Source organism: Heteronotia binoei, chromosome 10 (assembly GCF_032191835.1).
Source record: "Heteronotia binoei isolate CCM8104 ecotype False Entrance Well chromosome 10, APGP_CSIRO_Hbin_v1, whole genome shotgun sequence".
NCBI lineage: Eukaryota > Metazoa > Chordata > Lepidosauria > Squamata > Gekkonidae > Heteronotia > Heteronotia binoei.
In genome coordinates this window covers 16,126,741-16,144,292 of record NC_083232.1, presented here as the reverse complement: position 1 = coordinate 16,144,292, position 17,552 = coordinate 16,126,741, and the positions used below count along the sequence as shown (strand labels likewise).

At 47.1% G+C, this 17,552-nt stretch overlaps 1 protein-coding gene across 4 annotated transcripts in view; it reads left to right on the top strand.

Moving 5' to 3' along the window:
* PRKAG2 (protein kinase AMP-activated non-catalytic subunit gamma 2) overlaps positions 1–17,552 on the top strand; it is a 345,959-nt gene that overhangs the window by 226,247 nt on the left and 102,160 nt on the right. For all 4 annotated transcript variants that reach the window (XM_060248011.1, XM_060248010.1, XM_060248009.1 and 1 more), the window contains one exon: positions 15,082–15,299. In XM_060248011.1, the coding sequence (XP_060103994.1) occupies positions 15,082–15,299 (218 nt within the window). The remainder of the gene's footprint in view (positions 1–15,081; positions 15,300–17,552) is intronic.

Here is a 17,552-nt window from a genome sequence, read left to right as displayed (position 1 = left end):
ACTCTGGGAAATGGTCAGAGCGGAATCTTCCTGTCTTATCCATCAGCTCATGTACCAATAGAAGTAACTGAGGACTGGATCATCTGATGAAGTGGCCAAGTTACCCAGAGAGGAGCAGTCTTAGTTATCCAGGATATTTGGGGTCAGCGGAGTAGGGTTGCCAAGTCCAATTCAAGAAATATCTGGGGACAATGGGGGTGGAGCCAGGAGACTTTGAGGGTGGAGTCAGGGGACATTAGAGGTGAAGCCAGGGAACATTGGGGGTGGAGCCAGGAGCAAGGTTGTGACAAGCACAGTTGAACTTCAAAGAGAGTTCTGGGCATCACATTTAAAGGGACAGCACACCTTTTAAATGCCTTCCCTCCTTTGGAAAGAATGAAGGGGCACCTTCTTTGGGGGATCATAGAATTGGACCCCCTGGTCCAATCTTTGTGAAACCTGGAGGGTGTTTTGAGGAAAGGCACCGGATGGTATGCTGAAAATGTGCTGCCTCTACTTCAAGAAATGGCCCCCCCAGAGCCCCAGACACCCACAGGTCAGTTCTCCATTATACCATTATAATGGAGTGTGCAGCAGGCATTTCCCTCCCCCCTCGCTTTCTGAAGACCCTGAAGTGGGGGGAAGGCCTCCAACCAGGGGGATCCCCTGCCCCCACCAGGGGATTGGCAACCCTACAGCAGAGGCAAGGAAAACCACCACTCCCATCCCACCCACAAGCACAACCTTCTATTTTCCCCAAGAATGATTTACCCACCATGTTTACCTGCTCACTATAGGCAGCACAAGCAACCTGAATAGCCTGAGCTTTTCAGAGATTGGAAACGAAGCAGGGTTGGCCTGGTTTGTACTTGGATGGGTGGGGCTTTTCACCCTTCCCTCCCCTCATGTCATTTTCACACTTTAAAAGCCTCCCCAAGACACTTTGCCAGCCCTGAACTGGTTAACCAAGACTAGCCTGATCTCATCATATCGGGAGGGATGGTGGCTCAGTGGTAGAGCATCTGCTTGGTAAGCAGAAGGTCCCAGGTTCAATCCCTGGCATCTCCAACTAAAAGGGTCCAGGCAAATAGGTGTAAAAAACCTTAGCTTGAGACCCTGGAGAGCCGCTGCCAGTCTGAGTAGACAATACTGACTTTGATGGACCCAGGGTCTGATTCAGTATAAGGCAGCTTCATATGTTCATATGTTCAGATCTCGAAAGTTAAGCAGGGTCAGCCTGATTGGTATTTGGATGGGAGACCACCAAGGTATACCAGGGTCATGACGTGGAGAAAGGCAACGGAAATCTACCTTTTCAACTCTTAATGTATCCTGCTTTGAAAATCCTACAGGGAATCCAAACTTGCTTAAAGGAAGAGCTACATAGAATAAACTTCAGATGTTTGAGAGAAGGGAGGGAGAGAGGAAAATAGAGGAGGAAGGTAGATGTGGAAAGAAAGCAGCTTTAATTTTAAATGCATTCTCCAACTTTAACTTTAAGTGCTTTCTGATTCGGCTAGGAGAAGTGATTTAAAGAGACAAATGCCTTCTCTAAGCCGGCTGATGAGGTGGTCGGGGCTCCGAGAGCCACACAATATGTGTGAAAGAGCCACAGTTTGACCACCTTTGACATAAGTCATCTGTAACCTGATAGTAAAAAAAAAGATACTTTATTGGAGAAAAATGTGTGGAGTACAGATCTGGAAACTGGAATTGCCATCTGCGTGAACCCTGAACTGTTCTTTTCCCTGATCGCTAACTCCAACAGCAAGATATCCTTTATTCATCTATCTATTTCAGCTACTTTTTCATCTGCAGAAATATCCCGTGAGCGTGCCAGGCAGATAGCACCATCGTTTGACAGCATTAACATTCCCATGTTCTGGATGACGCACATAATCAGTGGGCCGTTAGGAAAATCCCAAATGATTTCAGAGGGATTTGGCCTGCTGAGATATGGGTTACAAGAGTTTGCTCCCATTGTGAGCCCATGTGGCTGCAGTTCAGTGCTTGTCAACTTTGGAGTAAACCGGGATGAACTGCGTGCGATCTGGAGGCAAGTTCCGCAGAAACTGTGAGCTGAGAACTGACATGTGGCATCTGTAACGTACTGAGACAGGAGACGTTGGTAGGGCAACATGCTTTAATGGAGGCACGTTACAAGAGAGGGAACACGCGGGCCGGGTCCCGCTTATGTACAACCCCGGGAACCTCCCTCCAGACAGGCCAGTCCAATCCTGGCCTGTTGAACTTCCCGCCACAGCTGGTGATTGGCTGGGAGTTTGGGTCCTGCGCTGAGCAGTCCGGGGACAGCCCGGTCGCTCCGCGCAGGGTCGCGCTGGATGGTTTATGTTATTGTGTTATTGCGTTGTATCGTTATCTCGATACACTACACCATCTGCAGAAATCGTAAGCTTGTCTGGAAACGTCAAACGCCAAAATCCCTACTGTTTCTGATTTTCCAATCAGCCTGTTTAAGCGTGCTTATTAGAATGTAAGTCCCATTGGCCTTCCTTCTGAATGAATATGCTTAGGACTTACAGTTACAGCTCACACAGGGGTCATTTGGTCAAAAAAGAGGTGCTGGAACTCATTGGCACAGCTCATTTGCATAACTCATTTGCATATGCCACACACCCCTGACATCACCAGAAGGTGGGCTAAATTAGATCAGCTTCATCTCCCTTAAATTGCTTCTTGAATTATAATTGTTATCATAAAACCTTACTCCCAGCCATCATATTTTTTAAATGACTTTCTCCTATGGGGCCACAGTGGTATGAGGAAGACTTCCATGTTTCTGTTTTATATGTTTTGGGTTTTTCCCCATTTTTTGTGTGGGGGGGGGGAATTTTAAAAATTTTGTCACATCTTAAGAGTTCAGCAAAATTCTCCCAGGGGGGGGGGGTGTGTTGAACAATGGAGTCCAGAATCAAGTATTGGCAGGAGGGGGCGGGTAAGAAAGAGCACAATATAATTTAGAGCAGGGGTCTCAAACTCATTTGTTATGAGGGCTGGATCTGACATAAAAGAGACCTTGCTGGGCCAGGCCTGGTTGGGCTGAACTAAGTTGGGCTGGGTCATGTTTGTACCTATTTAAAATTAGGTAGCAGAGATATAAATTTTATAAAGAAGAACACAAACACACACACATATATATTTAAACTTAAAATATGCTTAAAATGTTAGCACTCATTGGTCTTAAAGGTGCTTTCTTTGCAGCTCTCCCATGGGATCCAAGGACTGGGCAAAGGAAGCTCTGGTTCTTTCCTTCCTTTTCCAATGACTGGGTGGGCAGGAGCCTCAGTCAATTGAATGAAGAGAGGTGTGACTCAGTAGCTCTGCTGTGCAATTAAGAGAGCCTGGCAAAGCAAGCTTATCCTCCCCACTTCCTCCTCAAGGGAGGAGCCTAAGCCAGTGGAGAAAACAGAAGTTTTGCTCTGTAGCTCTTGTACAAACAAGCCTTGTGAAGCTAGCCATTATGCAGAAGGAAGCAAGATATAGGGAGAAGGAAGCAGATGACAGCCAGTCGCTCGGGGGCCTGATAGGAGCCCTCCGGAGGCCTGATTCAACCCCCGAACTACATGTTTGACACCCCTGATTTAGAGGTTCTGGAGCTCTGCTCCTGTGAGCTCCTGCCCAAAATGAGGCCTGCAGCTCCATGTCCTTCCACATGGCACAGGTCCTTCACATGGCTCTTGGTGCTATGAATGCAGAGGCATTTGCAGCAGCAATAAAACATCCCCATGCCATTTTCCCCTGCACTTGCCTCAGTCCCCAGTGACCACAGCAATCCCGTAGAATTAGAAGACTTTTTCAGATTTGTTTTAAAAAATCAGCAATTTTATTGCTATAGTATTTAACATTTTTGAAAAAATTGACATAACGCTATAGTGTTATATTGCTGCAGGAGGAAAAAGGACCACTGCAGGGAAATGAGATAGGGGAAATGGTGCTGGCGTGAGTTGGCCCTGAGGAAAATCTGCTGTTTCCTGTCGGTGCTGGAGCAAACAAGCTTTGGCTGCCATCTTTTGCAAAGCTGGTTTATGAAAGAGCACAGAAAAGCAAGGGGGAAGCCAGAAGGTGCATGAACACATGAAGATCCCATGCTGATGCTGGGGGAAGAAAGATAACTCCTGTTTGGGAAACGTGGCTGAGCAAAATCGACGTGTGGAAACAGCCTAAAACATATTGCATATACCTTTGAACTGGAGTGGATTGGCCCTCGAACTTACCAGGAATGTTCGCTGTGGGCTGCTGTCACAGAGACCCTATGCCCATTGTCATGGGGCTACCAGAAGGAAGGGGACTGCTCATTTCTTGCCCTTGAGGGGTTTTAATGCTCGAGGCCTTTAAAAGGATGCACAGTATCTTCCCTGATTGCAACCTGAGAACAGGGCTGGTCCAGCCACTAGGCAACCTAGGCAATTGCCTAGGGCACCAGCCTTCTGGGGACACTGAATTGGGCACCCCCCCAAGTGACATTATCAGTGGGGGGTGCCAGAAGTTAGCCTTCCTAGGGTGCCAGATAGTCTGTGGCCTGCCCTGCCTGAGAATTCCGCTAGAGTTCTGCAGCCAGGTTTCTTGTTTCCTTATATGGTTTGTGCTCCAAAGGGAACGGCCAACTTCGTTACAAGCAAGCTGCTAACGCTTCACCTGCTTCGTACGCACCCTAGCTGCTGTCACACAATTGTAGCCTGCTGTTACCGTAAGAAACGTGCAGTGATGTGCTTTAAAAGCCTGATAGTCTTTTTTGCAGGGAACCTGCTCTGCAAAGAAACAGCTGGGCCTCTAATGAGTGACTGGTTCTACTTAACATTCACCAGCCATCGCCCTCCTACTACTCTGTTTTCATTACTCGAAGAAGAATGGGGGTGGGGGGGGTGCTGTACTGATTTATGCAAGGATTCCGAAGGAAGAGAAGGCTCTGCACCATTCCATGACGTCACACGTAGAAGATTGGTTTATGCATTTGCAATACTGACAGAGAAATATTATGCAGATGCTTCAGAGGTATGCAAAAGCCGGGAGCAATGGCCCCCATGCCTAGATCCTGAGCAGTGCCAGAAGAAGGAAAACCTAAAGTGACACATCTTTAGGAACTACAGGACTGGTCACTGGTAGTTATATACCAGGGGTGGCCAAACTGCAGCTCGGGAGCCACATGTGGCTCTTTCACACATATTGTGTGGCTTTTAAAGCCCTCCCCTCCATCAGCTGGCTTGGAGAAGGCATTTGTCTCTTTAAATCACTTCCCCAAGCCAAGCTGGCCTGTGGCTTGGAGAATGCATTTAAAGTTGATTTCTTTCCACCTCTGCCTCCCCCATCTATTTCCTTCCTCCCTCCCTCCAACATCTGACGCTTATTCTGTGTGGCTCTTATGTTAAGCAAGTTTGGGCACCTTGTTTGGCTTGGAATGGAGAAAGGCATTATTCTTAGCTTAAGAGTCAAAATTCTAGCCCAATTACTAGTTGATTTATCCTTAGAAGATATTTATTTATTTATTTATTTATCGATTGATTGGCGAACTGGATGTTATCTTAAATAAGATGTCCTACAATATTATATACCATAATACTTTATGCATAGTAGAATTTTGTTTTATATGGAATTAATCTACTTGATACTACTTCACCCAAGAAAGTTCTGTATAACTTGGAATTTCTAAAATAAACTTATCATATGTTAAAAAAAAAAAAAAACAGCACTCACATATACAAAGCAGAGGAGACAGCAGTGCCCAAATCTGGCTACCATGGCATGTTCTGTTGAAATGTCAGTCAATTCAAATGTGCAGAACTGGCCGGAATCATAGAATCATAGAGTTGGAAGGGACCTTTAGGGTCATCTAGTCCAACCCCCTGCACAACGCAGGAAACTCACAAACACCTCCCCCTAAATTCACAGGATCTCCATTGCTGTCAGATGGCCATCTTGCCTCTGTTTAAAAACCTCCAAGGAAGGAGAGCCCACCACGTCCCGAGGAAGCCTATTCCACTGAGGAATCGCTCTAATGGTCAGGAAGTTCTTCCTAATATTGAGCCGGAAACTTTTTTGATTGAATTTCAACCCATTGGTTCTGGTCCTACCTTCCGGGGCCATTGAAAACAATTCCACACCATCCTCTATATGAGAGCCCCTCAAGTACTTGAAGATGGTGATCATATCACCTCTCAGCCGCCTCCTCTCCATCCTAAACATCCCCACCTCCTTCAACCTTTCCTCATAGGACTTGGGAAAGAAGTTTTGACAAAACTGGGGCAGAGGAAGATCTTAAGAGTTTCCATATGAAACCCAACACAACGGTTTGCTCAAGAATCATCGTGTGCTCAGCAAATTCTAAATCCATATGCTTTGGTAACTCCCACCTACCCAGAGAATTGGGGAGGCACATCCAGAACTAAATAACTGCACAAAATTTGTTATTGTTGTTGTCATTATCATACCCAATCCAATAAGGGAAAATAATTACAGTTTTTAAAACATTTGTTCATCTTTGGGTCGCTTCACTATTCTTGTGCCTGGCTGTTTCATTTAGAGTTTGTGGTGGCCAGAGGGAAGGGAGGGTTGGGGAAAGTGCAAGTCAGTGAATGATGTAACTGACAGGAACTTTCCCATTCAACAGAACTACACACACCTTGCTACAGAACAGACTTGCACTGGTAGATAGTTCTGGGTTTCCAAGATGTTCATGCCAATCACATTTCTGGCTTACTGACTTGGGAGAGAGCTTGGATTCTGTGGAAGCAGTGGATTCTGTTTGCATGAGGTGTCCTCTTCTTTGGCACAGTACGTGCTAGACACAGAGGGAGATGTTTTGCTTAGACTTCCTGCACCACATGGTACGCTGCAGAGTGGGGATGGAGATGGAGGCAAATTCTACATTCCCCCCCCCCCCCTCCACACATGCTCACCTGAAAGGCAGACAATGCTGCAATCTAGCAGGCGGGAGCTATGTTGAGGCCTAATATCCCAGGATGCAAATTTGTCCCTTCAACAGAGCATTGATGAAAGAAGATCTAGTCAAAAGAGTAAACTATACAGTCAAAGAGGGTGTGGGCGGACTGCTTACAACCATGGATGAATTAGAATCGTGGAACGAATCTGAAGTCTGTGCGTTAGCCTGTAAGAAGAGGCAATGACTTTTTGTAGTGGGCAGGCAACTTGCCGATCCCTAATGAACCTACCTGATAGTATCGGAGCTGCTTGTGAACTGCCACTCAACAGCTTCTCTTGGGAGGTATCCTTTGAATCACTTCTGCTAAAGCACTGCAAACTTTCAGTCTGTTATTGCACATCCAGGGAAATTTTAAAACCCCACTGGAGCCCCCTTCAGGGTCTGATACTGACAACTCTAGAATGCCTGGTTTTCTTCTACCAAGCGTCTACGACCAACCACAGTTTAACAGGCCAGTCAGCAAAGCCAGGAAATTGCAAATTTGCCAAGTTATGTCCCAAATGTGTCAGATTCTTCCGGTGATCTTCCTTCAAGGGCACCATATTTCGTCATGGACCTGACCCTGACTTCCTGATTCCTCCAGTGCCCCTAACCTACACAATTTGGCCAAAGTTTGCCCCAACTAGGGTTGCCAGCCTCCAGGTGAATTCTGGCATTCTCCCAGAATTACAACTGATTTCCAGACTACAGAGATCAGTTCCCCTGGAGAAAATGACTACTTTGAAGAGTAGATTCTAAAAGGTACCATTCCCTGATGAGGTCCCTCCCCAAACCCTGCCCAACCCAGGCTCCACCCCCCAAAAAAATCTCCAGGTGTTCCCAACCCAGATTTGGCAACCTTGGCCCCAACCCAATAGGTTCTCCCGTGTCTGTCCCCACCCCCCCACACACCACCTTGCCTACACTCTGGAGTTACATTAGGACCAGTGTTCCCTCTAAGCTGTGTTAGTGTGAGCTACCTTACAGTTTTTTAGCTTCCAGCTCACACATTTTTGTCTCCGCTCAGGAAAAATGGCCCCAGAGCAATCTAATGTATGCAGTAGCTCACAAATGCCAGTAGCTCACAAAGTACACAGGTCCATCAGTGGCTATTAGCCACAGTGTGTGTGTGTGTATATAAAATTTTTTGGCCACTGTGTGACACAGAGTGTTGGACTGGATGGGCCATTGGCCTGATCCAACATGGCTTCTCTTATGTGACACAGAGTGTTGGACTGGATGGGCCATTGGCCTGATCCAACATGGCTTCTCTTATGTTCTTATGTGACAAAGAGTGTTGGACTGGATGGGCCATTGGCCTGATCCAACATGGCTTCTCTTATGTTCTTATGTGACACAGAGTGTTGGACTGGATGGGCCAGTGGCCTGATCCAACATGGCTTCTCTTATGTTCTTATGTGACACAGAGTGTTGGACTGGAGGGGCCATTGGCCTGATCCAACACGGCTTCTCTTATGTTCTTATGTGACACAGAGTGTTGGACTGGAGGGGCCATTGGCCTGATCCAACACGGCTTCTCTTATGTTCTTATGTGACACAGAGTGTTGGACTGGATGGGCCATTGGCCTGATCCAACATGGCTTCTCTTATGTTCTTATGTGACACAGAGTGTTGGACTGGATGGGCCATTGGCCTGATCCAACATGGCTTCTCTCATGTTCTTATGTGACACAGAGTGTTGGACTGGATGGGCCAACATGGCTTCTCTCATGTTCTTATGTGACACAGAGTGTTAGACTGGATGGGCCAGTGGCCTGATCCAACATGGCTTCTCTTACGTTCTTAGGTGACACAGAGTGTTGGACTGGATGGGCCGTTGGCCTGATCCACCATGGCTTCTCTTATGTTCTTCTCTTAAGTAGAATTTTCACTCATAGGACTCCTCAGTTTAGAGGGAACATTGATTAGGACATCCTTAGTTTTAGGGTTTGTAGAATCTTTCGGGCTCAAGTGCCGTGTTCTACTGGAGAAAGTTTTTCTTCCAGACGTTTTGTTCTCGGCTGGAAGAAAAACTTTCTCCAGTAGAACACGGCACTTGAGCCCGAAAGATTCTACAAACCCTAATGATGTTACCAGCTGTGAAAACCTGAAATCCTTAGTTTTGTTTTTTATTCGTTATCTGCGGTCAAGAGCAGAACTATTAGTGAGAAAGAGAGCTTATTCCCAGGGGTGTAGCTAGGATTTTAAAAGTCAGGGGGCACCCTTTCCCATCCACTGTGGGGCTTGCCACTTCTCAGAAGCTTTCTGGGGTGGGGCAAAAGCTGGAGGCTCTGAAAGTGGCCAAGTGAAGGTAGCCAACTCTAAAACTTTGACATCAAGAAGGGACTGGACCTTGCATGCAAGCAGGGGGTTTTCCTTCCACTTCCCTCATCCCCACCCCATCACTTTACAGGCAGCAGCTCCATCCGTTCCCCCTCCCCAGTCCCCCAAATCCCTGGCCCATTCCACATGGCTCTCCCAGATCCAGCTGCCACTACTGATGCTTCACATAAGAGAAGCCATGTTGGTTCAGGCCAATGGCCCATCCTGTCCAACACTCTGTGTCACATAAGAACACAAGAGGAGCCATGTTGGATCAGGCCAATGGCCCATCCAGTCCAACACTCTGTGTCACAATAGAACATAAGAGAAGCCATGTTGGATCAGGCCAATGGCCCATCCAGTCCAACGCTCTGTGTCACAGAAGAACATAAGAGAAGCCATGTTGGATCAGGCCAATGGCCCATCCAGTCCAACACTCTGTGTCACAGAAGAACATAAGAGAAGCCATGTTGGATCAGGCCAATGGCCCATCCAGTCCAACACTCTGTGTCACAGAAGAACATAAGAGAAGCCATGTTGGATCAGGCCAATGGCCCATCCAGTCCAACACTCTGTGTCACAGAAGAACATAAGAGAAGCCATGTTGGATCAGGCCAGTGGCCCATCCAGTCCAACACTCTGTGTCACAGAAGAACGTAAGAGAAGCCATGTTGGATCAGGCCAGTGGCCCATCCAGTCCAACACTCTGTGTCACAGAAGAACATAAGAGAAGCCATGTTGGATCAGGCCAGTGGCCCATCCAGTCTAACACTCTGTGTCACACAGTGGCCAAAAAACCAGGTGCATCAGGAGGTCCATCAGTGGGGCTGGACACTAGAAACCCTCCCACTGTTGCCCCACCCCCAGCACCAAGAATACAGAGCATCACTGCCCCAGACAGAGAGTTCCATCTATACCCTGTGGCTAACGGCCACTGATGGACCTCAGCTCCATATGTTGATTCAATCCCCTCTTGAAGCTGTCTATGCTTGCAGCTGCCACCACCTCCTGTGGCAGTAAATTCCATGTGTTAATTACCCTTTGGATGAAGAAGTCCTTCCTTTTATCTGTTCTAACCTGACCAGCTCAGCCACGGCACATAAAGATGGGGGGAAGCAGGCTGTGCCCCAGAGGGTCCCCTGCAAGTCAGGGCCCCTGCCTGGAAGTTGGACCCCCCCGCTTGGAAATCGGGGGACAGTGCCCCCACAGCTCCCCCATGGCTGCGGGTGTGTCTACTCCAAAAATAGATTACCACACAAACTCCATTCTCAAATGTTGAAAGAGGTTTCCTGGGATGAGTATTTACTGCACTTGCTCATTGTCTTAGCCATTTCCCATTATTGCTTATCTTGCTGAATATGTATATGGGCACCTGCAAGTCTGGTTGTTACCACTTTGGCACCTCTGGTTGCTGTCAAGAGTCCTTTCGGTGGACTGGCTAGTCCATTAGCTCCTGAGAGATACCCATTCCTGCAGAGCTAATGCAGTGAAATCTTCCCCCCTCCTTCCTTTTCAGGGGTGCCATCTTTATCATTTGCATCTTCCACCAAAACCTCAAGCACTCTGAAAACACTTAGGTGTCTGTAATGATATTATAGACAAAAAACACATTCTGGAAAAGCCATTTCTCAAACCTGTCAGAGATGAAGCATTGGAAAAGGAAAGTTGGTTACCCTCTTTGCATAGACAGGGAAACTTGGCTCCTGTGCTCTCAGGTAAGAATCGATAGGAGACAGCGGTCGCGCTAAGAATTTCATGGATCGTTAAGTTGGGTCTTGCTCGGGCATATTGCACTGAATATTCTCTCTGCCTAATTGCAAGAGCAGCTCCCAGACAAATGCAGAATTATTGCTCTTTGATACCTAGAAAAATGCCTCGAGCGATGTTCCTGTCATTCTAAACACAGAGCAAAGAGTATTGAATTAATTGTTGCCGCTCTAGCTCAGAGTTCTGCAATGGGAAGGGCTCTTTCTGGTCATCTATGAACGCATGAAAAATGCCGTATACTGAACCAAACCTTTGGTCCATCAAAGCCAGTCTTGTCTACTCAGACTGGCAGCTGCTTTCAGAGTTTCAGGCAAAGGTCTTCCTCATCACCTCCTGCTTGGTCCTTTTAACTGAAGATACCAGGGATTGAACCTGGGACCTTCTGCATGCCAATCAGAGGCTCTACCACAGAGCCATAGCCCTTCCCTAGTCCATCCCCCAGCCTCTGCTTGAAGAACTACAGGGGAGAGCTCACTCCATTGCCTGGTTCCATTGCTGAGCCTCCTATATCATTATGTTCTCCTAATGTTCAACCAAAACCTTCCTTTCTGTAATTGAAGCCTACTAGATGTAAACTTGCCCTCTGGAACAGCAGAGAACATGTCTGTGTGCTGTTCTGTGTGGCAGCTTCTATGTGCTATCATGATGGGCTGTGGCTCAGCAGTAGAGCATCCTCTTGGCACATAGAAGGACACCCAGGTTCAATCCCCAGTATCTCCAGTTAGAAAGCCCACATGGGAGGTGATGTGGAATCTCCATCTGAGAAGCTGGAGAGCTGTTGCCGGTCTGAGCAGACAACAGTGACCTTGGTGGACTAATGGCCCAATTCAATAAGGCAAGTTTTGCTGTTCCTCTTACCCTGTATTCTCCGGGCTAAGCCTTCCCAGTTCTTTCAACCTTTCCACATAGGACTTGTTTTCAAGTCCCCAATTATGTTTGTTATTCTCCTTAGAAACCATTCTAGTTGTCTGCATAGTACCTGGATACGATACTCCAGACAAGCTGTGACCAGCACAGGGTAGAATGGAACTATATTTTCTCAACTATTTCAATATATTTTCTCGTCTATTTCAGTTTTTCACCTTCAAAGTGAATGCAAAAAGGAGAAGTTAGAAGGCAATAGGCTACGCAGGAACTACTCAGGGGTAGCTTACTCAGGAGCTGTTGTTTTTTAAGGGGACACAGTGGTTATAACCAAAGGAAGTAAAAAACCAACCCCTGCACAAGGATGGAAACAACTGATAAGAACTGTGTTTCCTGTCTCAGCAAGTCATTTACATCCCATAACCAACCAGCGAGGAACAAGGGGATGCTGAAATTCTGGACAATAGAAAGTTGTTTCATACATTCTAGATTTCTCTGTAGGAATATGTGAGTGTGTGTGTGTGTACGTTACAAGTATACAAATTACAAGCAGAGTGTTGTGTATTTTGATTGCATTTACTTTTCTTGTCCTGCACGGACACATGAGATCTGTGTTCAATTTGCATATGAGTTCTCTCTCCCACCCCACCCCGGTCCTGTTCCAAAGTACTTTGAGTTGCTCAATGCACATATGTTAAACAGGTGGAACTTTTATTGATGTGGAGGTAAGTGCTAAAGTTCTGTGCACTGGGATGTTACTGGTGATCCTAGAGGGCCCTTAAACCTTCCATGTGATTTTCATTAGGAGCAGCACAAAGCTGGAGCATGGGCTCACCAGATCTTTCCCCTTAGATATTCCTTTTGGACCGCCCCCCCCCCCCCCCGTTAGGATTCCCAGCTCTGGGTTGGGAAATACCTGGAGATTTTTGGGGCAGAGCCTGGAGTAGTTAGGGTTTAGGGAGGGAGGGACCTCAGTAGGGTCGAATGAGAGCCAGTTTGGTGTAGTGGGTAAGTGCGCAGACTGTTATCTGGGAGAACTGGGTTTGATTCCCCACTCCTTCACATGCACCTGCTGATGTGACCTTGGGTCAGCCACAAGTTCTCACACAGCGGTTCTGCTCAAGGGAAGTTCTGGGAGAGCTCTCTCAGCCCCCACCTACCTCACAGGGTGTCCGTTGTGGGGAGGGAAAGGGAAGGGAGATTGTAAGCTGCTCTAAGACGCCTTTGGGTAGTGAAGGGTGGGGTATAAATCCAATCTCCTCCTCTCCTCCTCTTCTCCTCCAAAGCAGCCATTTTCTCCAGGGGAATTGATCTTGGTCATCTGGAGATCAGTTTTAATAACTGGAGATCTTCAGGCACCAGCTGGAGGTTGGCAGCCTTACTCATATAGTCATCAAGGCTGCTGGTTTCCATGGCATTTATGCTGTGAAGTTTGTTATCAGCTGTCCTTTATGCTTGCGCACGGCCTCCGGAACTTCAGGCCTTGGCAGTCTATGACTTGTTGTAATCAATCTGTCCCACACTGGAGTATTCCCAAGTTTTTCCTGTTTTATGCTCTGTGGCGATTAGCGCGTCCTGGATGGGGAATCTTGTGGGAGAGATCAAACAAGCTTTTTTCGGTGGCGTTTGCTTAATGTCGCCATCCACGAAAGCCGTTAAATCCTCAGGCCCATCGCTCCTTAGCAACATCTGAGAGAACAGGTGATTGGTAACAGATTCTTGCCTCAGCTGTTTAGTAACAGATTCTTGCCTCTGAACCATACCTTAGCAGCTGACAGTGAGGGTTGGGTTTAAAAAAAAAATGTTTAATTTCATAAAATGCAAATGCCTCTTCAAACAAAACTCTCATCTGGCGTTGCCAAGAGATGGCTTAGAAAATCAGTGGAAGCTGTAATCTCGGCCTCTTTTGACCCAGAGAGAATGAGCCATGCGCAAATAGCGGTTATTGGCAGGGGTCATTTTGTAGAAAAATAGATGGCGGAGCTTATTAGCATAACTCATTAGCATATGCCATCCCCACCCCCACCAAAAGCAACCCAATGCAAGAAAGGAGAGCCCTGGGCAAGCGAGGCCTGCACTGGCACTCAAAAGGCCAGCAAGCCACCTAACACCCAAAATCACATAAGTGCAGAAAGGGTGGGGTGGGCTTCTCCAGGGGTTGATGAGGGCTGCTGGGGTCATGTCAAAGCCCCTGGTGGCTGGCTGGCTGCCCGCTCTCCTAATCCAGGGATTGTTATGCAGCTGCACCTACTATTCAATGTCGGTGGGGAGGAAGAGGGGGAACCCTCAGAAAGGTTCAGGAGCTGTGTTCCTGTGAGCTGCTACTGAAACTGAGGCCTAGTTATTGGTAGAATCGCTCCAAAGGCATTTATTAAATTGCCCCTCTAGCTTGTTTCTGTCCCCTCCAAAATAGGGACGCTAGCCCCCAGGTATAATTAACAAACGCCACACATGTAACTAAACAAAGCTGTTATAATGTCTTGTAAGTAAACTTAGACAAAGGTGCAACAAGAAATTTCTCAGTTCATTGCCAAAACCCACAACCTTTTCATTCAAGTCCACAACAGTCCCCTTCCAAACTTGACAGTTCCAAGGCGCTCGTGGAAAAAGATGCTTGTGATATTTACTTCTCCCAACTTGAAAGCCAGAAAGTGCTTTCAGTGCTCACTTGTCCATTTTCCATAAAGGAAATTTACATCTCCAAACTTAAAAGCCTCCAAGCTTAAAACCCTTTATGGAAAATGGACAAGTGAGCACTGAAAGCACTTTCTGGCTTTCACGTTTGGAGAAGTAAATATCATAAGCATCTTTTTCCACAAGCGCCTTGGAACTGTCAAGTTTGGAAGGGGACCATTGTTGTGGACTTTAAGGAAAAGCTTAAGGACTTTTCAAATCCAAATGAATCATTTTTTGTAGCTGAGGCTTAATCCCTGCAAATGAGAACTCAGCCAGCAGGGCCTGCCTGAGATGGTGGAGTATTGCTACCTTCCAGTAGAAGCCACTGGCTCTATAGAAGTTGGCTCCATTAACGTTATTGATTAGACCATACGTTATTTAAAAGCACTTCGTTAATCAAAGGAGGGGAGTGCCACATTTTACCTGTCCATTTTGTTGGGAAGAGCAAGAGACCTCGGAGATTCCAATTTCAGAAGCACTCTTTGCCCTGCATGAATCCCAAGAGATGACGGACACGTCTTTTTCTTTCTTTCCAGCTTCGGGCCTCTCGTCTTCTCCGTCGACCCCAACCCAAGTGACCAAGCAGCCGACGTTTCCTCTTGAGTCCTATAAGCATGAACCCGAGAGGCTAGAAGCCCGGCTTCACTCGTCCTCCTCTCCCCCAGATACTGGCCAGAGGTTCGGCCTACCGCCAGGGCAGAGCGTGGCCAAGCCTCCTACTCCCGCACCCACCCTCTGCGCTACCTCAAAAACAGTAAGTATGGGCAGCTTGCTACTCCTCCTCTGTATTTATATAGGAGTGAAGCACTGCAGCTGCTTTGTCTTGGCCTAATCATCACAACAGCTTTGTAAAGTCGGTCCACGTCCCCCCTACTGCAGTTGGGCAGAGTTGTAAGAGAGAAAGTGTCTTGCCAGAGGCCACTGTGAGAGTTCATGGTGGAAGTGAGATTTGATTTGTAGCTCAGTCTTTTGTAGCTGCAGCCAGTGTTCTCTCTACGCTGAGTTAGTTAGCTAGCTCACCGTTTTTTAGCCTTCGGCTCACACATTTTTGTCTTAGCTCAGGAAAAAAGGCCCCCAGAGCAAACTAATTTATGCAGCAGCTCACAACTTTAATGCCACTAATGAGAGCCAGTTTGTTGTAGTGGTTAAGTGCGCGGACTCTTATCTGGAAGAACCGGGTTTGATTCCCCACTCCTCCACTTGCACCTGCTAGCATGGCCTTGGGCCAGCCATAGCTCTGGCAGAGGTTGTCCTTGAAAGAGCAGCTACTGTGAGAGCCCTCTCAGCCCCATCTACCTCACAGGGTGTCTGTTGTGGGGGGAGATAATGGAGATTGTGAGCCGCTATGAGACTCTGATTCAGAGAGAAGGGCAGGGTATAAATCTGCAGTCTTCTCACTATCTCACAAAGTAGAATTGCTCACAAGACTCATCAGCTTAGAGGGAGTATTGGCTGCAACCAGTGTTCCCTCTAAGCTGAGTTAGTGTGTGAGCTAGCTCACAGTATTTTAGCCTCTGGCTCACACATTTTTGTCTTTACTCAGGAAGGATTACCCCAGAGCACACTAATTTATGCAGTAGCTCACAACTTTAATGCTGGTAAGCTCACGAAGTAGAATTTTTGCTCACAGGACTCCATAGCTTAGAGGGAGTGTTGGCTGCAACTTTTCCTTCCAGAGAGATGCTCTGTTTTGGGGAGGTTGGGTCCAGAGGTCTCCTGGATTTATAGCTGATCGCCAAAGGACGGTGATGGGTTCTACTGGAGAAAACGGCTCCTTTGGAAGGTGGCCTTAAGACAGTGTACCATGCCAAGGTCTTTCTTAAGGTATACTGTCTCAAGACTCAAAGGAGCCGTGTTCTCCAGTAGAACCCATCACTGTCCTTCGGCAATGGGGTGGGGATTCTATTCTGCCCATGTTTGCTCCCTCTAGTGGTCAGTTCAATATTACATCAGTTTATGTCCAGCCAGCCTATCTCCTTGTGGATATAAATGGGAGGTTTTATGTCAGACATGAACTGGTGTAAGAGGGAGCAAATGCATACAGAGCAGGAACAACCCCACCCCCCAAAGAAACAGGAACTTACAAGTGAGGAAAATGGGAATGCGGAAGGGCCCCATACATAAGGCACGTGGCTGGCCTCCGATAACTTCCAGTGGCCATGCAGACTGTTTCCATGTGGATATATTTCCCTACATAGACAGCAGGAAGCCCCTGCCCTGAAGGGGAAACTCCACATGATGGCGCTCTCATTCTGAGCACCACTCATGGTTTTCTTAAGCCAGGGATGTCAAACTCATTTTGTTAAGAGGGCCGAATCTGACATAAATGAGACCTTGCTGGGCCAGGCTGTGTGTGTTCCTATTAAGATTAGGTAGCAGAGATATAAACTTTATAAAGGACACAAACACAGTTAAAGATTTTTTAAAAACTTAAAACATGCTTAAAACATTAGCACTCAATGGTCTTAAAAGTGCTTTCTTTGTATTTCTCCCATGGGATACAGGAAACTGGGCAAAGGAAGCTCTGGCTTTTTCCTTCCTTCTGCAGGGGACCAGGAGGGGGAGGAGTCTCTGCCAATAGAAGAAAGAGAGGTTTGGCTCAGTAGCTCTGCTGTGCAGTTGAGAGAGGCTGGCAAAGCAAGCTCTCCCTCCCCTCCTTCCTCCCCAAGGGAGGAGTCTCAGCCAATAGATAAAATAGAGGCTTTGCTCCTGTGTGACTGAGCAAGCCTTGCAAAGCAAGCTGTTATGCAGAAGGAAATAAGAGAGAGGGAGAAGGAAGCAGATGACAGCCCGTTGCTCAGGGGCCTGATAGGAACCTTCCGGAGGCCTGATTCAGCCCCCGGGCCGCATATTTGACACCCCTGTCTTAAGCCTTTCGCATTCAAACCAGGTTTTAAAATGAACCTGTTTTTTGTGGTTCATAGGCTGATCACTTATATATGAACATATATGAAGCTTCCTTATACTGAATCAGACCCTTGGTCCATCCAAGTCAGTATTGTCTACT